Source organism: Lactuca virosa, chromosome 1 (genome assembly GCF_052849685.1).
Source record: "Lactuca virosa cultivar CGN04683 chromosome 1, Lactuca_virosa_CGN04683_v6, whole genome shotgun sequence".
Classification (NCBI taxonomy): Eukaryota; Viridiplantae; Streptophyta; class Magnoliopsida; order Asterales; family Asteraceae; genus Lactuca; species Lactuca virosa.
Window position 1 is genome coordinate 23077855 of NC_136426.1, and position 25377 is coordinate 23103231.

The 25377-nt window shown below is 38.5% G+C and overlaps 1 protein-coding gene and 1 pseudogene across 1 annotated transcript; both read right to left on the minus strand.

Moving 5' to 3' along the window:
• Positions 1 to 11845: 11845 nt before the first annotated feature.
• Positions 11846 to 12443, minus strand: LOC145112042 (uncharacterized). Its single transcript, XM_079048255.1, has 2 exons — positions 12376 to 12443; positions 11846 to 12278 (listed from the first exon to the last, which is right to left on the minus strand). The coding sequence occupies exons 1-2, from the start codon at positions 12441 to 12443 to the stop codon at positions 11846 to 11848; spliced, it is 501 nt and encodes a 166-aa protein (XP_078904381.1).
• Positions 12444 to 19573: 7130 nt separating this feature from the next.
• Positions 19574 to 20468, minus strand: LOC145104024 ((-)-isopiperitenol/(-)-carveol dehydrogenase, mitochondrial pseudogene; annotated as a pseudogene).
• Positions 20469 to 25377: the final 4909 nt, after the last annotated feature.

Below are 25377 nucleotides of genomic sequence, written 5' to 3' on the forward strand. Positions count from 1 at the left end.
TTAGTGTGCTGGTTAACCACACACGCTCCACTAACGACCAATAAAGCATAATGTGCAATTTCATGGATTAGCATACTTTTCACATTTTTCCTAAAGTAACTAGAGTTGGGATTTTGAAAATAATGTTCTAGTACTTTCTTTAATATCATTATACTTTTAATGAGAAGTAGTTGTCCTATCAAATCCGTTCTGCTAACGACCCTCCACTAATCAAGGAGCGGTGGGTGAGAGTGGACACCCATTCAACTACCATTTTATAGGCAGTTTCCTTATACCCCCCTTATAGATTAGCTTCGTGAATGAGGCATACTAGCGATTTGACTGACCATATTCTTATACATATATAATATTAAACTTTTAATTATAATATATATATAAGGTGTGTTTTAAAACATTTTAAAACTTCAAGGGTTTATAAATTTCGAAATTTAAGCTATTAAATTTAAATTTAAACAAACCAATTAACTAGATTTAATATTTATCTTTTAATTAACTATTAATCAAATTATTAAATCTTGTAAGGATTATCTAATTAAATTAATCCATTAATTTAATCCTAATCCTTATCCCTCTAAATTTCGAAAATTAGGGTAAGGATAATTATCCAATTAATCTAATTAAGTAACAATTATCCAAAACAAGAAACCCTAGTTATCCTCTAGCATATTTCGAAATTTACAAGGGAGGAGGCTAGGGTTTTCAAAACCCTAACCCTAATTTCGATTATGGTTCTTTGGAGGCTAGGGTTTTCGAAAAAACCCTTTGATCCAAAACCCTAGAAATCGAAAATTTGGCCTTTAGGGTTTAATAGCTATAAACCCTAATTTGCAATTCAACAATTGTAGCAATTCAATTTAAAACAATAATGGCTCTGATACCACTGATGGGTTTTAGGTACAACAAATAAACTAGAAACAATTCCTAAGTTCACATGCAACCTACTTTGGATCTATGTTTTAACTATTGAACATACAACTTTGAATTGCAAAACAAGAACCCTAGAGGAGAGAGGCTAATTTCGAAATTAACAAACTAGGGTTTAGGGTTTACATACCTTTCAATTGTTATAGCAAACAATTGATATTCCCTTGATCTTGATCTTGATCTTCTTGGAAGCTTTAGCACCACAAGTGTAATGCCTCTAATGGAATCACACCCAATGACTAGCAAGAAGGAAAGTAGAAGAGAGAGGGGAGGGAGTATGCAATTTCGGCCACTAGGGTTTCTTCCAAAGAATTCAGTACCAAAACATGAACCAGGAGGCTCCTTATATAGCTGAGGGATCTAGGGTTTAAGGGAAACCCTAGTTATCCTTTGCTTAGGGCCTAAGCAAACCCAAGGGCCTTATCCAAGCCCCTATGGACGAAATTATTAGGGTTTCCCCTAAAGATTTCGTCCACCCTCTTCCAAGGGGGTTCTAGAGCCTTCCACTCAACTATTAGATAATTGCAAACTAGTCCCTGCACCTTATAATTAATTCTTTTAACCCCAAAATCAATTCTGATTAATTTCTGGCTAACAATTAATTAAACATAATGATTTCTAATTAATATATTAATCCATTAACATATTAATAAATCATTTTTATATATATATATATATTAATTTATTAATCTTATAAATTAATATCTCTCCTTTCATAATTTCCTTGTCCAGTTGCTAGGTTGAGGGCAACCCAAAAGGACTGTGCTGCTATCAATTCAAGTACATACCAATTATAGTTATGGGCTTAGACACCTAATCCAACAATCAGGTAGTAGCAAACCTAGATTATTATCACAAAGACAATCATCTAATCAAACAACTCCTACTAGTGGGCCGACATTGTGGCCGTAGACCCACTTCTACTGGAAGGTAACTCACCTCAATGTCGTGCAGTAACTGAGCTGTCCTCGGTGCTGGGATCAACTCTCCTCAACCTCCTACACATATCAGTCTCCTTTAGTTACTCCTTCATATTCATATCCCCTTTAAGGGTCAATCTTGGATAAAGGTCAAAGTCAAAGTCAAAGTCAACATCCTGGTTGACTCAACTCGCTGAGTTGGTCCATCAACTCGTCGAGTTCCATAATTCAGAAATCTAAAATTCGCGATCTGACTCGTCGAGTTACCCTATAACTCGTCGAGTTTCTCCTTATGACAGAATCATGACTTTCCTTTTGAACTCGTCGAGTTCTCCTTCATACAGTTGGGACATTTGCTCACTGACTCGGTGAGTTCATCCTTGGACTCGTCGAGTTATTGACCTTTATGTCCAAAACACGTCTAACTGAATGAGTCATCTTTTAGACTCAGCAAGTTGCTAAGTAACAGAGAAGGTTGGGGAACCACGACCCGACTCGCCGAGTCCTATGAGCGACTTGTCGAGTAACCCATGATCCTAAGACTATACAGTCGATTTCAGTCAGGCTTAACGCATCCAAAACAAAGATCTGGCCTCCTAGGGTCGATATCATACGTAAAGTTACAAACTTTACGTTCATGCATGGGTTATCTAGCTCAAAAGGCCTTAAAATAAGGTTCACAAGGTGCATGGGACTCCCATGGCCATAAAGTTGGCACCTTTATGCCATGGAGTCCCTCAAAGGTTCCAGATCTGAAATCTTAGCCCCAAACATGCTTGCATCCATGAATGGTTCCAAAAATGGTTCCTTAAAGCCCTAAACTACTCCATGAAGGGATCTAACAAATGAATAGTCAAGGTATAGACTTTATACCTCAAAAGAGTTGGAAATGGAACACAACCTCTAGATCTACTTGCTTCCTCTTGAACTCCCAAGCTTCTTCTTCCTTCTCAAGCTTCAAAACCACCAAAAATACATGAAAATGTCTCAAGAACACTCAAAATGGGTTAGGGTTTCGAGTTAGGGTTTTCTGGACTAAGAGAGGCGATGAGGGAGGCCATAGTGGGGGTGTTATGGTGATTAAATAGGGTACAAACCCTAAAAATTAGGGTTTCACTCTGGCAGGCCTACTCGTCGATTCGAGGCTCCTCGACTCGTCGAGTAGACATCAAGTCCCGCGTCCAACATATCAAATTCCTACTCGACGAGTTTGGGGCCTCCAACTCGTCGAGTTCCTTAGCAAATGTGAATAATTTCTTAACTAAATACGTACCAGGAACCGACGTTACAAATCTCCCCCACTTATTTTAGACTTCATCCTCGAAGTCTGCTTCTGCATCCGGAAAAAGCTCGGGGTAGTGCTCCCTCATCTCGTCCTCCGGCTCCCAAGTCCATTTTGAGCCCTTGCGGTGCTGCCATTGCACCTTCACCAACTCGACCTTCTTGTTCCTCAGATCCTTCGTCTTCCTGTCGAGGATGGCTACTGGTCTCTCAATGTAGTTCAGGCTGTCATCAACCTGAATATCCTCTAGAGGCACCACCACAGAGTCGTCTACCATGTACTTTCGCAGCTGGGAGACATAAAAGGTACTGTGGATTTGACTAAGCTCGGCTGGCAGATCCAGCCTATACGCCACCTTGCCCACCCGGACTACAACCCTGAAAGGACCAATGTATCTAGGGCCCAACTTGCCCCGCTTCCTGAACCGGATGACACCTTTCCAAGGTGACACCTTCAGGAGAACCCTATCCCGGACCTGGAACTCCAGGTCTGATCGGCGTCTGTCGGTGTAGTTCTTCTGCCGACTCTGAGCAGTCTGAAGCCTGCTCCTGACCTGCTGGATCCTCTCCGTCGTCTTGAGTACCATTTCGGTACTCCCCATGACCCTCTGTCCAATCTCTCCCTAGCATATCGGGGTCCTGCACTTCCTCTCATACATCTCGAAGGGAGGACGGTCGATACTCGCGTGGTAGCTATTATTATAGGAAAACTCTTCCAAGGGAAGGTAGGTATCCCAGCTACCACCGAAGTGTAATACACATGCCCGAAACATGTCCTCCAAGGTCTAGATGGTCCGCTCACTCTGACCATTCGTCTGAGGGTGAAAAGTCGTGCTAAATTGCAGACGAGTACCCAACTCGTCATAGAATTTCTTCCAGAATCTGGAAGTGAATCGCACATCTAGATCAGAAATCACGGAAACTGGCACTCCGTGTCGAGCTACTACCTCTCTGATGTAGATATCAGCCATCTTCTCGGCCGATATGCTCTCCTGGATCGGTATGAAATGAGCACTCTTGGTCAACCGATCCACGATAACCCAAATCGAATCCACCCCTCGTGCGGTCCTGGGAAGCTTTGTGATGAAATCCATAGTAATATCTTCCTATTTACACATGGGGATATCCAATGGCTACGTCTTGCCATGGGGCCTTTGGTGCTCGGCCTTGACGTTCCTGCAGGTCAAGCATCTCTCGACGTACCAGGCTACATCCTGCTTCATGCAGGGCCACCAGTAATCAGTTTAAAGATCTCTGTACATCTTCGTCGCCCCAGGATGAATAGAAAACCTGGATTTGTGCGCCTCTTCCATCAGAACCCGACGCACACCTCCGTGATATGGAACCCACACCCTACGGTGTAGTGTCAACAACCCACGACTATTATAGTCGAAGGAGGAAACTTGACCCACAATACGCTCGCTCTTCCGATGTTCCTCCTTCATAGGCTCCTGCTGGGCCTCTCGAATCTGCTCCAAAAGCGGAGTCACTACTGTCATCCGCAAGCAAATGTCTCTGATCGGGGCTGCTTTGCGGCTAAGAGCATCGACCACAACATTCGCCTTCCCTGGGTGGTAGAGGATCTCACAGTCGTAATCCTTCACCACATCTAGCAACCGACGTTGCCTCATGTTCAGATTCGGCTGATCCATGAGGTACCTCAAACTCTTGTGATCAGTGTAAATGGTACAACGGACCCCATAGAGGTAATGTCGCCAAATCTTGAGGGCGAAGACAACCGCCCCCAACTCCAGATCGTGCGTCGGGTAGTTCGCCTCGTGAGGCTTCAGCTGCCTCGAGGTGTAAGCGACGACGTGCCCTCTCTGCATCAATATTGCACCCAAACCCGAAATGGACGCATCGCAGTATACTACAAAATCCTCCACGCCCTATGGCAGGGCTAAGATCGGCGCCTTGCATAACCTCTGCCTCAACGTCTCAAACGCTGCCTGCTGCTCAGTCCCCCAGCGAAATACGACGGCCTGCTTCGTCAGCTGGGTCAAGGGTACTGCTATCTTGGAAAAGTCCTGAATGAACCTCCTGTAATAGCCTTCTAACCCTAGGAAACTCTGAATCTCATATGGAGACTTCGGAACCTCCCATCTCATCACGGCCTCTACTTTGGCCGGGTCAACCAAAATCTCATTCTGGTTGAAAAGCTTCCCCAGAAACTGCACCTCGCATAACCAAAACTCGCACTTGGAGAACTTGGCGTACAAGGTCTCCCTCCTCAAGTTATCCAACACCACTCGCAAGTGCTCCTCGTGTTACACCTGCGTCTTGGAGTAAACCAAGATATCGTCAATGAAAACTCTCACAGACCGATCCAGCATCGGTATGCACACACGGTTCATGAAGTCCATAAACGCGGCATGAGCATTGGTGAGCCCGAAGTGCATCGCCACGAACTCGTAGTGGCCATAGCGAGTCCGAAAAGCAGTCTTCTGCACATCCCATTCGCGATCCGACTCGTCGAGTTACACTCTAACTCGTCGGGTTTATCCTTATGACAGAATCGAGACTTTCCTTTTGAACTCGTCGAGTCCTTCCTTGGACTCGTCGAGTTCTCCTTTATACAGTTGGGACATTTGCTCACTGACTCGGCGAGTTCATCCTTGGACTCGTCGAGTTATTGACCTTTAAGTCCAAAACACGTCTAATTGGCTGAGTCATATTCTAGACTCAACAAGTTGCTAGGTAACAGAGAAGGTTGGGGAACCATGACCCGAATCGCCGAGTCCTATGAGCGACTCGTAGAATCCCCCATGATCCTAAGACTATACAGTCGATTTCAGTCGGGCTTAACGCATCCAAAACATAGATCTGGCCTCCTAGGGTCGATATCACACGTAAAGTTACAAACTTTACATTCATGCATGGGTTATATAGCTCAAAAGGCCTTAAAATGAGGTTCACAAGGTTCATGGGACTGCCATGGCCATAAAGTTGGCACCTTTATGCCATGGAGTCCCTCAAAGGTTCCAAATCTGAAATCTTAGCCCCAAACATGCTTGCATCCATGAATGGTTCCTTAAAGCCCTAAACTACTCCATGAAGGGATCTAGCAAATGAATAGTCAAGGTATACACTTTATACCCCAAAAGAGCTAGAAATGGAACACAACCTTTTGATCTACTTGCTTCCTCTTGAACTCCCAAGCTTCTTCTTCCTTCTCAAGCTTCAAAACCACCAAAAATACACAAAAATGGCTCAATAATACTCAAAATGGGTTAGGGTTTCGAGTTAGGGTTTTCTGGACTAAGGGAGGCGATGAGGGAGGCCATAGTGGGGGTGTTAAGGTGATTAAATAGGATGCAAACCTTGGAAATTAGGGTTTCACTCTGGCATGCCTACTCGTCGAGTAGACATCAAGTCCCGCGTCCAACATATCAAATTCCTACTCGACGAGTTTGGGGCCTCCAACTTGTTGAGTTCCTTAGCAAATGTGAATAATCTCTTATTTAAATACGTACTAGGAACCGGACATTACAATTGGTTACTAGGAGTTAACCAATTTGACGGTGAAGAACCGTTATCCATTGCCGAGTATTGATGATCTTTTCGATCAGTTACAAGGGCATCTTGGTTTTCCAAGATCTATTTGAGGTATGGCTACCACCAGATGAGGGTGCAAGAGGAGGATATTAATAAGACGACCTTCTGAACTCGTTACAGGCATTATGAGTTTGTGTTGATGCCTTTTTGACTCACCAACGCACCAGTGACGTTCATGGATCTCATGAACCGGGTGTGTAGGCCCATGTTGGATCGATCGGTGATCGTCTTCATCGATGACATTCTGGTCTATTCGAAGACCAAAGAGTAGCATGAAGAGCATTTGCACAAGATTCTTGAAGTTTTGTGGATGGAGAGGCTCGACGCTAAGTTCTCTGACTGTGACTTCTGGTTATGCGAGGTTCAATTTTTTGGACACCTCATCACCCAGAACGATATCTTGGTCGACCCAGCCAAGATAGAGGTGGTGATGCGGTGGGAAGTGTCGAAGCCTCCATCTGAGATTCAGAGCTTCCTAGTTTTGGTAGGATATTATCTAAGATTCTTTCGAGAATTCTCCAAGATTGTTGTTCCTCTCACTAAGTTGAAGAGGAAGGATGTTGTGTTAAGTTGGGGGCCTGAGCAGCATGCATCATTCGAGAATCTTCGGTAGAGACTATGTGAGGTACCAGTACTTTCCCTCGCTGAGGGAGTTGAGGATTTTGTGGTCTACTGCGATGCATTCATTGCAGGTTTGGGTTCTGTGTTGATGTAGAGAAAGCATGTGATTGCATACGCTTTGAGGCAGCTGAAGCCTCATGAAGCGAAGTATCCTACTCATGATTTGGAGTTGGGGGTGGTGGTTTTCACTCTTAAGATTTGGTGCCACTATCTTTATGGTGTTCGGTGTACCATCTACGCAGACCATAAGAGCCTGAGATATCTTATGGATCAGCCTAACTTGAACATGAGGCAGAGAAGGTGGTTGGATGTAGTGAAAGATTATGGCTGTGAGATTTTGTATCACCCAGGCCAGGTCAATGTGATGGCCAACGCCTTGAGCCGGAGGGGGTCAGTACCCCGATTCAGGATGTGTGTATAAGGATGACTGTGATGACCACAGTTTTGGAAACGATCAAAGAAGCGCAGTCGGAGGCCATAAAGGAAGAAAATCGGAAAAGTGAGCGGCTGATCGGTCAGATTTCAGCATTTGATATAGACAACAGGGGGCTTTTGACTCTTCACGGGCGGGTTTGGGTGCCTTATGCTGGTGGGGCTCGACGGGTATTGATGGAGGAGGCCCACAAGTCGAGATTTTTCATCCATCTGGGGGCTATCAAGATGTATCTTCACCTGAAGCATAATTATTGGTGGTCGTGTATGAAGAGGGATGTAGCCTGGTTTGTAGAGTGATGTTTGACCTGCCGGAAGGTCAAGGCTGAGCACCAGGGCCTAGATGGCAAGCTGCAACCCTTGTAGGTTCCATTGTGGAAGTGGGAGCAGATCACGATGGATTTTATTACAATATTGTCGAAGACTGCAAGGGTTTTTGATGCTATCTGGGTGATAGTTGATCGTTTGACGAAGAGTGCTCACTTCCTAGCTATAAGTGAGGGATCTTCTGCAGAGAAGCTTGCTGAGATTTATGTCCGAGAGGTGGTGGCTCGGCATGGGGTGCCAACTCCCATTGTGTTGGACCAGGATGTTCGTTTCACTTCTAGTTTTTGGAAGAGGTTTCACGAGGAGTTGGGTACCCTGTTACATTTCAATATTGCATATCATCCGCAGACGGATAGGCAGAGCGAGCGGACTATTCAGACGATTGAGGATATGATGTGCACCTGCATCATTGATTTCGGTGGGAGCTGGGGCTTCTAATTTCCTTTGGTTGAGTTTTCTTATAACAACAACCATCATGACAGCATTGACATGCGTCCCTTTGAGCTTCTGTATGGGAGGAGGTGTCAGACTCCTATTTGTTGGGGCGAGGTCGGTTATAGAGTTATGGGGAGCATGAAGATAGTGCTCAAGATGAACGAGTTTATCCAGCAAGTTAGACAGAGATTGATGACTGCCCAGAGCCGCCAGAAGAGTTATGCGGATCGGCGACGCTCTAAGCTAGAATTTCAGGTAGGAGATTTGGTGCTTCTGAAGGTATCACCCTGGAAAGGTGTTATCCGCTTCAGGAAGTGGGGCAATATGGGCCCCAGCTTTATTGGCCCTTCCAGAGTGTTGTCTCATGTGGGCAAGGTGGCTTACCAGTTGGAGCTACCGGAGGAGTAGAGGCAGATTCATGATACCTTCCGTGTTTCCCAGATGAGGAAGTGTGTAGCCGATGAGACAACTACGGTTCCTTTGGAGGACATTCAGGTCGATGATCGCCTGAATTATGTTGAGAGGCTAGTGAAAATTCTGGAGAGGAGAGTGAAGACCTTGAGGAACAAGGTAGCGGACTTGGTCAAGCTTCAGTGGCAACATCGGAAAGGCTCGGAGTGGACTTGGGAGCCCAATCTGAGATGCGCGAGCACTACCCTGATATGTTCTCTGAGGCTGACTTCGAGGGGGAAGTCTAATTCTAGTGGGGGAGAATTGTACCATCTGGTTTTCAGTTATTTTCATTTTAGTCCCTGGCTTAATTATAGTTTACATATTTGGCCCTTTATGTCAAAAACCTTGCATTTCAGCCCGTACGTTGGGCGTACGTGAGGTACGCGTAGCGTACATGATCAAGCCTTGCAAACACAAGACTCATTCTAGTACGATGGGCGTACATCTGATACGCAGGGCGTACTATCTTAGTTCCTAAAACCTAAATTTAGGGGTTTGCTCCGTATTTAACCCACCTTATGCCTCCCTTGGACATTTCTTATCAGCATCCACTCCTTACAAACCCTTATCTCGAGCCTAAGCCTTGTGTGTGAAGATTTCGAATCTTGTTAGTGATTTTGGTGCTCTCTTGTTGAAGAAGAAGACTATTGAAGAAGGTGGTGGTGTTTGCAAGCTTGTGGATCCAGAAACTAACTCACCTCGTATATCTTTTGAAGGTATAAAGTTTATACATTGATGTGTTTCTTTCTAGATCTCTTAAATAGGTTATTATGAGCTTTTTGTCCCAATCTTGGATCTTTGTGAGTTTGGGGAACTGCAGAGCACATTAGTTGTCCTTTCATGGGTTTTAGGTCTTGTATATTCATAAAAATGTTTGCTTGAAGGTCCCTTTCTTCCCATGCAAGAGTGTAATGGTTTTGGGTATGATTTAAGTTAGGGTTTTGAGGTTTTAAGCTTATTCCAGATATGCAAAGGGGTAAAGTTATGGACTTTATGGATTAAGACTTCTATGGAGGTTAGATCTATGTTTAGATTGCAAGTCTTAATGATTAAGACGTTTGGGAGTGATTTTTGTGATCAGACGACGTATGCCCAACGTACTTCTGGCTATGCCCAGCGTAGCCAGGCCTGACCACAACTCATCTGATTCTTCAAATATGCAACACGTGAGAAGCGTACGCCTAACGTACGTGCTGGGAAGTTGACTTTTTGTTGACTTTGACTTTGGTCAAAGTTTTAGGGTTTGGACCACGAGAGGGGTAAAAATGGTATTTTTCCCTTAAGGAGCATAGTTGTGGGATTGGTCATGGTAGTTGGGTTGTGGACCTTACTTATTAATTAGGGTTAATTATTGTGTTATTAGATGGAGTCTAGTTCCGGCAGTTCGGGTGTGAGATTTATCTATCATCAGTATCAGGTGAGTATCCTCACTTATTTTTACCTGTGTGGTATAATAGTTGTATCTGTGATGACCAGCTGTGTCTAGCTATTATTATTGTGTTATGTTGTTTATGTGTCACTGAGACTTCGAGTAGTATTCAGGGTTGCTGATAACCCACAGGGCGTGCTGTTTGACCACTGGGACTACTGATAGTCCCCAGGGTTGCTGATAACCCATAGTTGTTTATTTATGTTGTGTTGTATCTACTATCTTGTGAAACCCACTAAGATTTGTGTTTATAGTTGTTGATTATATGTGTTCTCAGGTACTTCTGAGGATCGCGGGAAGGCAAATGTCTGATTGTACATACTCGCTGGGAGATTTGTTACTGGGGCATTTTGTAGCACTTGGATATTTTGTGATGATGAATTATATTTGATACTTGTGTTTTTCGGATGATTTGGTTTATGAACAACTTTTTGGGTAATTTAAAAATGAAAATTGTGGTTTGAAATTTGATGTGTTACATATTGGTTCCGATTAACCACCGGTTACGGGTACCCAGTATTGGAACCGAAACCATCGGGTATCGGTTTTTTTAAAATGAGAATTGGAACTGGAACCGCTTAAGGCGGTTCCGAAACTTTAGGAACCGAAACCGGAACCGCTTAAGGCAATTCTAGTTCCAGAACCGGCAGTTCCAAGGTTGTTCCGGTTCCAAAAGCAGGTACCCGCTTCCGCTGCTCATCCCTACTTGTGCTCCTATCTTCTTCATGTACTGTGGTTGCTACGTGAACCTGCAAAACATGAAACATATCTACAACATCAAACAACGATGCGTAGTGAATTATATTATATCTGTTTTCATGTTATGATATTCTTTGAATGATCGTAATTAGCAAAAATATCAATTAATAAGAACAAAGAACACAAATAATCAATAACTAATTTTAATTAAGAATCTCTCACAAAGAGAGAATGCACAAAGAGGTAAGTTTACATCAAAATATAGTGTAACTTATATATTAGGTTAAAGACAATTCTCGAACGAAATCCCTACATATCAGGGATTTAAATTCAAAGATATCTAGCATATATAAAAAATATAAACTATACAAAAGATGATCCTATCACTAAGTAACTTGTCACACTGCAGTGAAGCTTGGACAACGGCAGATAGCGATGTTGTATAAATCAACGTGACACAGGTTTATAAGGTTCGACCTTACAATCTCAAGTCTATCTTTAAAAAAAACGAAGCTCCTTGCAATTGATGATATCCTGATCTCAAGTCTATCTTTGAAAAATACGAAGCTCCTTGCAATTAGTTAAAGAGATAATTTATCCGCGGTAACAGGTATCGATTTTTTATTGTAAGTTTATTCAACTTTCTACAATATATACACATTCGTATCGTACCATCTTTAGTCCGGACAAAGAGAATAGGAGCGGCCCAAGTTGATGTACTAGTTCGGATAAAACCACAGTCTAATAACTCTTGCAATTGTACCATTAGTTATTTGATTTTCGAAGGTGCCAACCGATACATTGTACGAACGATGGGTTCAACACCAGACACTAAGTCTATACCGAATTCAATCTGACGGTCAAACGGTAATCTAGGTAATTCATTCGGGAATAGGTACTGAAAATCTTTCACTATTTCTACATCACCAATGATTCTTTCTAAATTAATTTTTATGACATGTGCTACATATAATACACCGCCTTTATTGAGACCATTTTGTGCCTTTTCCATTGAAATTATAGGAATTTCTTCACTACCCCTTTCACCTCGTATCATAATTAATGACATATCAGGAACTTCAACAATCACAATCTTCTTATTGCACATCATTTGAGCATTATTTGTAGATAACCAATCCATACCCACAATAATATCAAACTCTCTGGTGATGACCGATTTTAGATTTATAATGAAATCAGTCCTGTAAATTCCAAACCAACTTCCACGACACTCTTGTTTAACCAAATTGACCCTGAATGATCAGTATATAATCTTTAGAGTAGGAGTCTTCATCAAACTTCACATGGATGGATTCTTCAATAATTATCTGCCACTCAAATGTTTGGAGACGTAAACTTTTCTCCATCGTCGGGCATTATATTCCTATAACTTCCACAAACCAAATTCTAACCAACATTAATCTTCTCCCTCTCCTTATCTATTTCTAAAGAAATTCATTGACTATCACCGCTCTGGTGAAGATCCTGAAAACACCAACACCGGCACGTCTGCTTCGCACGACCACCTATCAGAGTTGCATCGGACAGTAATCGCTCCATCCCGTTTGTTTTTTATGAGAACATATCGCTATCTTTAAACTGTCTTCCGTAACTTTGTGTGTATTTGTATGTTTAAAGCTACAAGGTTCTTTATGGTTTCTATTGGTTTTTTCTTTCTCCAGTGAACAAATCAAGAAAATCAAGCTCCAATATCTAATTGAAGGTAAGAATAACCTGTAAACTTTTTTTTTGTAAGTGTCCCTGTTTTCTGAACTCTGTTGGCCATTTATGCTATATTTATGCTCATTTCTCCTTTCTTGGTTGTTTATGTTAATATATGGGGCTCTTGGCGTATTGAATTAGCTATTTTGTAGATTATTTGTGATTTAGGGATTTTCTATGTTTGTTGGTTGATGTGTTTTTTTGGGTGGGGTTGGGAGGTGATTAACTGTTTCAACTGTTTGCTTTTACTTCTGATATAGAAAACAGTCTTCTAGTTCTAACATGTTAAACTTCATATTTGTTGGTTAATTGGACAACATCTTTCAAATCATTCATTCCTTATAGCGATTCTGTTGGGGTATTTATTGTGTTGTGTCAAATTTATTATGTATGTATTTAGCCTTTATTAAACGGATTGGGCATGTCCATCCGCATTGATGTTGCTAGGGTTAGGCTATAAATATTGCATGCATATTTTGTATTAGGGTTAATCGTTTTTGTGATTCCCTACTTTGTCTTTACTAACAGTTCACGTTGAACTATTCTAAGGCATTGATTATTAATCATTCGACACAATTTCGATCATTGTTTTTCTTGTTTGATTTACTTTACTGTTTTGAATCTATCGATCTACAAGTTTATTGTTTCAACAATTGGTATCAGAGCAGGAGATTGTGTAATACATACGCATATCTTCTGTCGAGCTTATTAGGGTTTTTGAGCTTTATAAGATCCGTTCTTGTCGTCTTCATCGTTCTCATCGATTGTATACATTAGATCTGGTTTCTAGTGAAGCCCTAAACTTGATTATTATTTTACACATCTGATTCTTAACAGGTTTTTGTGAATCGACATCATGCAACCACAAGATCCACACACCTTTTCCTTCAATCTATCACGCAACATCTGATCTACTACCAGGATCCCTATTCTTTTTCCGCAAGATTACGAAGTATGGGCACTGCACTTCGAAGACTACGTGCTAGGTCTTGAAGATCATGGTTCATTGATATGGGAGTCAATAACCAAGCAGACATTTGATCACACTGCTACAAGAAAAGTCATTAAAACTCAAGCACAATACAACGCTCTTCTCCTTAAACAAACGAACATTCCTCAAGATGAAAAGGAGAAGTTAATGAGTAACGTCAAGGCAATGAGGATAATCAGGTTCGCTCTTCCTCCAGATACGTTTCGTCTGGTGAGTTCTTGTGATACAACAAAAGAGATATGGGACAGGCTGAAAGAACTCTATTCGAGTCATGCAGATCTTGAGCATTCAGTTCAAACACCACTTCTCTCGGATTTTGGTGGTTTTGTTCAAAATCCAGAAGAGACATTAGATCAAACATTCAATCGTTTTAATCATCTCTTGAGCAGGATGTTAAAACATAAGATCGGACGTGAACCGATAGAGCAAAAAGTCACATTTATGAATGGTTTGAGGTCTGAATGGAAGGCATTTGTTTCAACAGTTAAAGCTCATGAACAGTTTAAGAATTATTCTTTGGCGAAGCTGGTGGGAATTCTTAGGTCCCACGAATCTGAAGTAACGAAGGAAGGGAATATTGTGTCGAGCATGGGGTCATTAGCCCTGCTTGCGAAGGGAAAGAAGGTAGTAGAAGAAGATTCGGATTCTAATCTTTCTGATTGCGAGCTAACAAAAGAATAATATGCTCTGATGGTGTCAAATCTTAGAAAGTTTGCTAAAAAGATTTTGGACGCCTCAAAAACAGGAACTGGTAAGGGAACTATAGTTCTGACAAAGCAAAGGATGAGAGCCTCAACAAATCGCAAAAGGATGAGGTGAAGAAAGAAAAGAAACTGATGGGAGATTCCGGCTATGACTACAACTATTGTCATGGAAAAAATCACTTGGCTAAGGAGTGTATGTTGAGAAGAAGGAGGAAGAAGATGATGAAGCTTATTATCTTCGAAAGTTAGAAGAGACTCGAAAGAAAAAAGTGCTGATAGAGCTAAACCTGCTTTGATTTGCAGGAGGACGATGATGAATTTGGATGTGTTGAGGTCTGGTCAACAGATTCGGAAGATGAGGAAGTTCGGAAGCCCACGCATGTTGGATGCTTCGTTGTGAAGTCGGGAGTCCCTGACTACGAGGGAAGATGTTGGATGGTTCGTGGTGATGTTTCGGAGCAGAGAGGATACGCCACTGACAGCGCGCAGGCCTCTGACAACTGCTTTGCTGCAAGACCTGTTTCGGAACAAGTCAGTGAATGTGAAAGAGTCATCAGTAAGGTACAATCTATTCTCTAGTCTCTTAATATTCCAGTTGCTCGTTACGAATCTGAATTAGATTATTTAAATTTTACTGTCTCTAGTTTTAGTGATAGCTTAAAAAGAACACGTCTAAACAATTCTAACCTAACTGATCAAATCAGCAAGATAACCAACAAGAGTGAAGAGAGACGGATGTGGATAGAGAATTTGGAGTTAGAGCTGACTAGGTCTAGGGATGATGTTATTTATTTGAAAAGAGACAATTTAGCATTCTTAAAACAAAGAAATATTTTCTGTTTGATTTCTAAGAGGTTATATTTTAACACTACCCAACTGCATCTTGACTGTGAAATAGGGAAAGAGATACACAAAATGATTTTACCCTTTCTCGAATTGAAAGAGGATGAAATCGATGCAGAGTGTTACAAGTGCGAATCCATAGTGTCCTCGGATGATGTTTCTGAATCTTATAAAGTCGGACTTGAGAAAATTGAAGCATATATTCAGTCCAAAGATCATAAAACCATGCTAAAACAAATGTTGGATGAAAATGATAAAGAAAATATTAAATCTGATACTGTACAGAAATTCCACTCTTTATGCACAAAATTGAGTTCGGAAAACACTTTCGATACTGAGAATGTTTCCGAATTTGACGATTTACAAGTTTACTGTTTTGAATCTATCGATCTACAAGTTTATTGTTTTGAATCTATCGATCTACAAGTTTACTGTTTCAACAGATTTTGTTTGTAAGGGTATAAATTCTTGATTCTTATCAACATGGCAATCCAAAGAAGAATTTGAAAATCCCACATCTAGAACTTTGTATCTTTGTTTGATTCTATAAGTTTATTTCATTATTGTTGCAGTTCGGTGCTTCAATGTAAGCAAGATTTGGTGTATTCTTGCGAGATTTAGGCAAGTCAAACTCTGAGTTTATGGAATAAGGGTAAATAGAGAAGATTTGTGCTGACTGGAACACAATCAAAATAAATTGTGTTAGATAAACAGTCCCTGAAACTCAAAATTGCATCTATTGTTGTGCCTATTGTCCAATCCATAAGAAGAACTGTCCTAAAAAAGATCACTAACAATTCCTTTAATCATTCCAGCATAAAGGTCACTGATGAAATTAAACTTCAGGTACATATTTGATATTTTTATCAAATTTTAACAAAAACATAAAATATATCAAACAACATAATGTTTTTGTTGTTAGATCGGCAATAAGGTCAAAAGATGTAATTCCAAGAAGAATGATAGGTGGCAGTGACAGTGAAACCCAGGGCCGGTCCTGAGGAATTAAATATCCTTAAAGGCCCGGAACGAACAAGAAAAAAGGGGCCATTGTCGTTATTATAAGTTGTTATTTTTAAATAAAAATATATAATAAATAAAATTAGGCCCTGTGCGGCTGCCCACTTTGCCCCCTCAACGCCCCCATGGTGAAACCATCTATTTCTATTTCTATGGCCCCTCAGAGAAAAACAACAAAAGCCTCAAATGATGAATCCATTAGTGACATTGATTCTAAACACAAGGGTCTATAAATGTGCGAGTTGTATGCTATAGAAGTATATAACAATTTTCGCAGAACAGAGATCTGAATAGCTATTAACCTCCCTTCATCGGTTAATAAAACATCGTATGTCTATGTTTTTTTATATATAAAAGACTAAAACAATCAACTAAAATTCAATTAACCAATAAGCACTGCATGTTCTTTGTTTCTCAAAAAAAGAAAATATTTTTCTTTTGTTGTTTTAAAGTACTTCTTCCACAACTTAACTGCAGGCATTCTGTTGATTACATGAAAATAGTTCGGCTGGAAATCACACAACAAATGTGTAGTATTCTAATTGATTGGCTTGTGGAGGTTAGCTTTTCAAAGTATTGGTCTTACTTTTTATATCAGCGTGGGAACTCCCATGGTTTTATGAGGAAATATGGTCCTATGGAAAACAATTAGAATCTCAATTTTTTTTTTTTAATTTGGATTAATGCAGTTTCAGTATGTTTTTGGAGTTTGTAAAGGACTTTTAAAGATTAAACCAAGGATTGATTACTATGTGGGTGATATGACACATCAACTTTTAAGTCTTTGATAACAACATGCATGTATTATCATTCATTTGCATAAGGCTATAGTTTCGAATTTATGATTACTTTTCTGATTTTTTTATTAATAATAGCTCCCTTTTATCTTTACCAGTTGGCAATTGTTAACTGTAATATCCTTTACCGGTGAAAAATTGAAGTACAATTTTTTTAAAATTGCCTTTTGTCGGTTGTCAATTGGTAACTGTAAAGTCAGTTTGTAAAGTCAGTTTGTTTCAGGTTCATAACTGACATGACGTCATGCATCCAACAAGTTGAGTAGATGTTCTTGGTCGGATCGTCGAAAGCCTAAACGAAGGTATTCATTCTTCCTTCTCATATGACGATATCTAAACAGTATGCTAAATCCTGTTTGTCACTTCTCATATGACGATGTTTTCTGTCGATGTTATTTCATCAGCTCAAACTGAAATCACAAGTGAATACAATTCTATCTTCATGTCCTATTAATTAATTTGTAAATTACATACTCTATATATTTTGTATGATGTTTACTTCACAAAAACGAAATTGTACATTTGATGTTGTACATACAGACAGTGGTGACTGTGACGGAGTATGTAAGCCTTGTGGTGCTTTCTTTTGGTTTGATGAGCTTATTAGAACCTTCGCTACACAACACAAAAGGTATAATCATTGTTGCAAAGATGGACGTGTCAAACTTTCATATCCAATAACACCTCCTGCCTCATTGGTAGAGCTATTTGATCAACCTGACTTCCTTTCTAACATGCGTACGTAATATTATACAGATAATGTGGTTTTACTTTCTATCCATGGACTGATTGGTTGTTTTGTTTTGCATGAATCATACGTGACATTTTTTTTTCAATAAGTTATAGTTGTATTTTTTTAGCTGATTGATTATACAAAGGAGGCTGCAAATGCCGATTTTTTTTGCAAGTAATTTCAAAGATCTTGATTATGTAAAAGTCCCAACCATATATTGGGAATACACCACCCCACAGGTTCAGTACAAATATGAGCTGATCTTGGATTTTATTAAAAAAAATCTTATCCCGTTTGGCTCAATACTTTCATTCAAATATAGGTTCTCACAACGGAATACGTCCCATAATTCAAGATTAATAGTATACAAGCTTTAGATCAATTAGGTGTTCAGTGACAAAAGTAAGTCTTTTCCTTTTGTTTTTCTGCCTACAACCTATAAATTTTGATCTCGCCTTAGAGGGTGTTTGATTATTTACTAAAATTTTGTTCTATTTTTAATTTATTTATTTGCTAATGATTACTATCCTTTTTAAAAAAAAATAATGGTTAATTACTTTAATTACTTTATTTGTTAAAGAATATATACAAATACCGATACAAATAATCTATCATATTATTTTCCTAATTTGATGCAGTTTTTTTTTATTGAATTTGAAGGTGTGGTGAAGGTAGTTATGGCGTTTATGCAGAAACACAAAATGAGTCAAATTTGGGCATTTTTGGCGATTGCGACAAGAACGACCAACTTAAATTTACCCGATTACAAAAGTATCATCCAAATACCTATTGTTCTTGCGTAAGTCTATTTATTTATTCCTTTACTTGCATGTTATGTATTTGGTTGTGATTTATTGATATTTAAATTATTTCGAAGCTAAATAAGGAATCGAGTCTTTTACTTTATTTATGTAAACAAATTAAGAGGAGTCTTTTACTTTATTAATGTAAACAAATTAAGAGCAATTATGTGATGTACATTAATCATATAGAGATGCACGGAAAGCGTTTTGAATATGGTTGATTCGGTTGATATTAAAGTTCCATTGATTGATTCTTAATAGGAGTATGTGTCACAATGAATGGTAATAATCTTTTTGAAATTTATTACCGGAAGTCTATGGTATAATTTTTTTATAACTCAAAACTTGATGTTTTTGTTCATTATTAATTGAAAGTAGATAGATAATTGCAATGGATCATGTGTGTATACACGTCGCTATTTGTTTGTGTGATTTATGTGTATGTATGTGTGTCGGTGAGTACATATTGTCATAAACAAATGAAAATAAGTTATCTTGCATTTTTTTAAATACATGAAATAACTATTTTCGTTAAGTTGTTTATTATTGCATCGTACACCCATTTCTTCCTTTTGCAACATTATACTTTAAAAAGTAGAATGATATAATGGAAAAAAAGTGAGTAGAATGCTATAATACACTAAAAATAATAGTAAGTTATTTATTATTAATTGAGAACCACTGGGGTACAACACGTTGTTGTTTACTACAATCTATACAAAAAAAACATCGGTCCCGTTGCGAAACATTTTTACCGGTTATTATAAATTCATATAATAAAAAAAGGTCAAGATAATATATGTCACGATCCATTATTTTATTACCATTCAATATTCATTAAAAGATTATATGATTCTAATTCTAATGTATATATTTGGATCACATGATAATTAACTAAAAAGCACAGTTTCAAACATCTATTTTATCCGTAGAAGTTTCACCATCATCATAAGCGAATCAAACATCAAAACCGCCGTCGATAGCCATATCAACCCCAGTGATAAATCTAGATTCCTTGGAGGCAAGGAACAACACGGCGTCGGCAATGTCATCTTCTTTCAACACCACATCTTTCAAGCTACTCATCGATTCGTACATCTTCTCCACTTCTTCCGCCCCTTTGTCATGCACGTTGCACATCAACGGCGTCGCCACAGCAAAAGGCGACACAGCATTCACTCGGATTCCATACTTCCCCAGCTGCTTGGTCGCCGATTTCATCAGCCCCACCACTGCATGCTTCGACATGCAATAATCCGTACGCCGTGGCACGCCTTTCCGGCCCAGCACGCTAGCCGTGCAAATAATGTTTCCTTTCACCTTCTTCTCAATCATAGAACGTGCGGCATACTTCACGCACAACACCATCCCTCGAACATTAATGGAAAACAGTTTTTCAAATTCGTTCAAATCCATGTCAACGACTGTCTGCTCGCCTTTACTAGCGATCCCGGCATTGCTAAACATAATATCAAGCTGGCCGTATTTCGTCACCGTCTGGTCGACCAGTGACTTAACTTGGATTTCGTCGGAGACGTCACAATGGATGTAGGTGCTACGGTCCGAGCCAATGGATGCAGAGATGTTTTTGCCGAGCTCGTCTTGAACATCAGCGATCACCACCCCACGGACACCTTGTTTTGCAAACAGACGAGCGGTGGCTTCTCCGATGCCACTTGCTCCGCCGGTGACGATAGCTACTTTCCCTTCTAGTTTATTCATAGACATCTTTAGGGTTCCGAATTGGAAGATGAAGGATGGAAAGAGGGATATGGCTTTGGTCTTGTTAAATTTTACGTTCACCAAAAACAAATGAGCGTTGGAGCATACACATAGCGGATTAACGGTTTTTCAAATGCCTTTCAAAGGCAATTTGAAATCCACATAGACTTTCGTTTTTCAAATGGTCAAAGCCATTAAGGTCCACAATTAGAAAAGATAATTACTCTTTTTTATTTTAAGTAATATTACATTATATTAAATTATTTATTTATTGTTGAACAACTGCTATATAAATGAATTCATATATAAAAAAAATATTTCAATTTATATTTTGTTAATATTTTTTACTAATTTTATAGTATAAAACAAATTAATAAAATACAATAACTTATATAAGTTTATAGTATAAAACAAATTAATAAAATACAATAACTTATATAAGTTTAACATACTATAGAAGATAGATATATAAACCAATCTAGTTTTATAAACACGCAATATTTTGAAAGTGATTGATCATACAAAATCATTTTTCTTCAAACACAACAATTTATATTTTAAAATGATGTATTGTATAATATTATAAAACATAAATTATTGTATATGGAGAAAAAAATATTATGGACGAATCATTTTCCATTTTGAAATACTACAAAATAGTGAATAAAATGTACAAAAATTAACATTATTTTCCATTTTGAAATATTACAAACAGTGAATAAAATGTACAAAAATTAACATTATTTTCCGTCTAAAAGTATATCAATAATACAAAACATATTAATAAACCCATAAATCACCCACCACTAAGTTGATTTGGTTGAAAGATTTGAAACCGATTTGGAAATGAAAAAAATGATTATCAATATAATATTTGTTTTGTAATTCAAGTTTTGTAACATTTAAACTATTTAAATGTTTGATATTTAAATTAATTACAAGGGTGGTCCAAGGACCGTAAACTCCAAAAGTGAGCCATTTCGAGCCCTAATCACTTCCTAAGCCTTTGATGCAAACCTAGAACACTTCCTTGTGAGATATAAAACCTTAAATCACACAATGGTACCATTTACCATGAGTTTACGACCGTAAACTCATGGGGTATTGACCAAAAACCGTAAACTCATGTATTGGTGCCAAATGGGAAGTAAACTCCAATGTGAGTCCATACTCTCCTTAGATACAACCCTTTAGCACTCCTAGCACTTGAAACTAAGTGTTTCCATGTATTAGAGTGTCTTTACTTGATTAATTAGTTATTAAATGACTAATTAGATACATTTATGTATCACTACATGTTACATAGGATCCGTGTGTGTGTTCAAGTCCTCACTTGACACCTAGCATCCTACCCGACACTTCCATCCAAACCACTCACTGCAGGTGAGTTCATACCCCTTAATTAACCTTTGAAATGACTTTAAATGCTTTTATGGGGGATACAAGTTGAACATTTCTAGTTATTGCTTTAATCACATGTGATTAATAACTAGAACAAACAGATTGATTTTCTATTACTTTCAAGTTTCTATCAAACTTATGGATTTTCAAGTGTTACAAACCTTTTATTAAACTCTTTAAATGTTAAAACTGCTTTTAAACTCTTTTAAACTTTCATTATTTTCAAACTCATATCTACACTAATATATTTATATAAGTAAGATTTGAAGGACTTAGGACTGATAGCTTACCTCATTTCCTGTTCCTTGTTTAGTTGTGGACTTAGGGTATCCTGTTATTTGTCCGACTGTCGTTTAATCCTTAATTATATATCATATATATTTGTGTGGGATATAAAAGCTTTCACTTCAGTTCAGTACCTTTGTGTAACAAAGGCATGCAAAAGACCATTACTATTTAACTATAATAGGTATAGTTAAGGATTACTACTCGTTACTACTATCACAATGACACTTATCAGAGGCAGTTCAGTTATGGGTCAATACACTATATACTATACAAGAGAACACTCTATACATTATACCAGAAAATACAATATACAATATACAAGAAAATATACTATAAAACAGAATGTGACATACTACTTCTCGATACGACACTTTATTGTGCTATCACTTTGTAACCAGATTCTCCTGGAGGGAGAGCTGGCGTTGTGTGTATAGATCTATACGGGACAGACACTCCCACATCCTGACTGCTAGCTACAGTCCGAGCCGAAAGGCCAAGGGGTGACAGAATGTTACCTCACTATATATGACCTGGAGGGTCATCAGTTATTCAGCCGTCGATCAGCATGGTTACATACGAGTTCACATTCATACCTTTAATTAACCCATTTAAGAATTAAAGGCAAATTAGACTTTTCGAGGCGTATTGTTCATTTAATACCACCTGGAATCTACATTTTCATTAAATTAGACTTTTCGAGGCGTATTGTTCATTTAATACCACCTGGAGTCTACATTTTCATTATCTTAGACTTTTCGAGGCGTATTGTTCATTTAATACCACCTGGAGTTTACATTTTCATTATCTTAGACTTTTCGAGGCGTATTGTTCACTTAGTACCACCTGGAGTCTGTATTTCATTATTTTGTGACTCTGTCACATACTCGTTTAAGTAAACTACATTTTCATAACGATAGTTTCACTGGGGAAAACACTTACATTTACGAAATAATAAACATACAAATAATCGGGTCTTGGTAGAAGACCACTTTTTACTAGGAAAATATAGGATTTTCTAGGAAGTATACTATTTTCAAACATTGAAATCAGTTATTTCACTACACTGTTATAACTCTTTTATACAAGCAATGACACTAAATACTTATGAACTCATCAGCTTTATGCTGATAAACTCTTTCAAAAATAACTTGTATTCTCAGGTCATCAGTAGACAGGTACAGATGAAGCTTTTAAGAAGATGGAGCACATACAAGACTCATCTTTTATTTTGATTATACTTTTGGTGTCTTACAAACTGTACAGAACACGCTTGTATTACAATTATTATATTAATGCAATGGATGTTGTTGCTTGTCTTTACTATTATGCATTGTTGTGATACTGTACATGACGTCCTCCACCCCAGAACGTTTTTGCCGTTCTTGGTTTTGGGGTGTGACAGATTGATATTTGGTTATTTTATATTTTAATAATTGTTTTTATTTAAATTATAAATAATTATTTCGTGTTTATGTATTGTTGAATAATTAATAATTATAAATAATTAAGAGATTTGGTCATAGTTATAAAATAGTTGTTAACATGGTAGTATGAACCATTTTTGAAAGAATGTTGATGTAGATGTAATTGCAAAATCAGATATAACACATCTGAAAATTAATATAATTGCATTGGTGTGAGGATCTTTGAATTGCCAAATACTTGCTACGACATTATCTTTAATTTTTTGGAACAACAAAATCTTATTAAAAACATAGAAAGATGTTTGATAAACAAAAAACTTTACAAAACTGAATATCAAAGGAAATGATTGTGCAACCATCAACCTGATTAATCTTTACACTTATGGCTTCTACTAAAAATATAAATAGAAACAAATAAGTGCGATTCTTTCAAACAAATATGTTTTCTGCATTTTTACTACTCTAAAATTTTGGTTGTTAAAAAAAACTCAATATAACATGAGAAGTCGTGAGAAATCACCAACTCCGAGACGACCGACATTCAGGTGTCGAGACTGTTGGGTGACAACAAAAACAAGTTAAATATTTCAGACAAATATCAAAAACAAACTTCGGTGAACTCACAAAACTTCTGAAAAACGTAAATCAAAAGAACACGATATTTAACATGGTTCGGTCAAGGTGACCTATGTCCACGGGCGAACGAGAGAGATAAGATTTTATTAACTTTCTGGAACTATTACAAGCACTCAAAATTGTATCTCACTTTGAGCTCTCACAGAAATCTATCCATTTACAATGATGGTGTAACGTTTAAGTTTTGGTAAGTTTCTCTTTCGACCCTTAATGCAAATTTATTATCAATTCCGTCCCTTGCTAGTACGTGGGGCGTACGTGGAGTACGCATGGCTTACGCAAGGATGGGACATACACTAATTTTTAGGGTTTTCCCCCTATTTAAACAATTTAAATTCATCTCTTGGACATTTTAGACCAGCCTACACCTCCCTTTACCATTAAATTGAAACCCTAGAGTGATTTGGTGAGTTTTGAGCTTGAAAGAGTGTTTGTTGGTGGTTTGTGAAGGAGAAGAAGAAGAGGAACACCTAGAGGAGTAGCTTGGGCTTGTAGATCAAGGATCATCTTCTCATTTGCAACCTTTTTGAGGTAAAAAGCTCACACCTTGATGATCATATATGTTAGATCTAGTTTATGGTGTATTTTGTGCACTTTTGAGTCTTTTGTGTTAAAGGTGAGCTTTTGATCTACTCTAGAAGCAATAGATGCTAGATCTTAGCTCCATTCAGTCCCCATGTTCATAAAAATTCCAACTTTATGGAGTATTTTGATCCATGCATGTATTAAGATCTTTATTAAGCTCTTGTTGAGCCTTTGGGTCCCATTAATCCATGCATGAGTGTAAAGTTGTCAACTTTATGTGATAAGTCACCCTTAGGGACCAGATCTGAGAGTTTGGAGAAAGAGCTTAATTGTTTAAGTACTTAATGAAGAAGACTTGTGGACAAGGGAGTACGTTGGGCGTAAGAGCTGAGTACGCCCCACGTACTCAACAATGGGTGTTTTGGGCTTGGCCATTTTCATTATTGAGCCATAGTTTGGATTTGAAAGTTTGGGCTTGGTTGGGCCATTAGACCTCTGTTTTGGGCTTGGGGATAGCATGTTGGGCTTCCTTGGATTTTAGGCCCATGATGGGTATTGGGCCCAATTTGGAAGATTGGGCAATAATATAGCCTTTAGGATTTGGGCCTTTTGAATAGTTGAGTTGGGCCTTTGCTTTGGGCCAAGTTAGATAAAGGGTAAAATGATTTTTTACCTTGGTTATGGGCAAAATA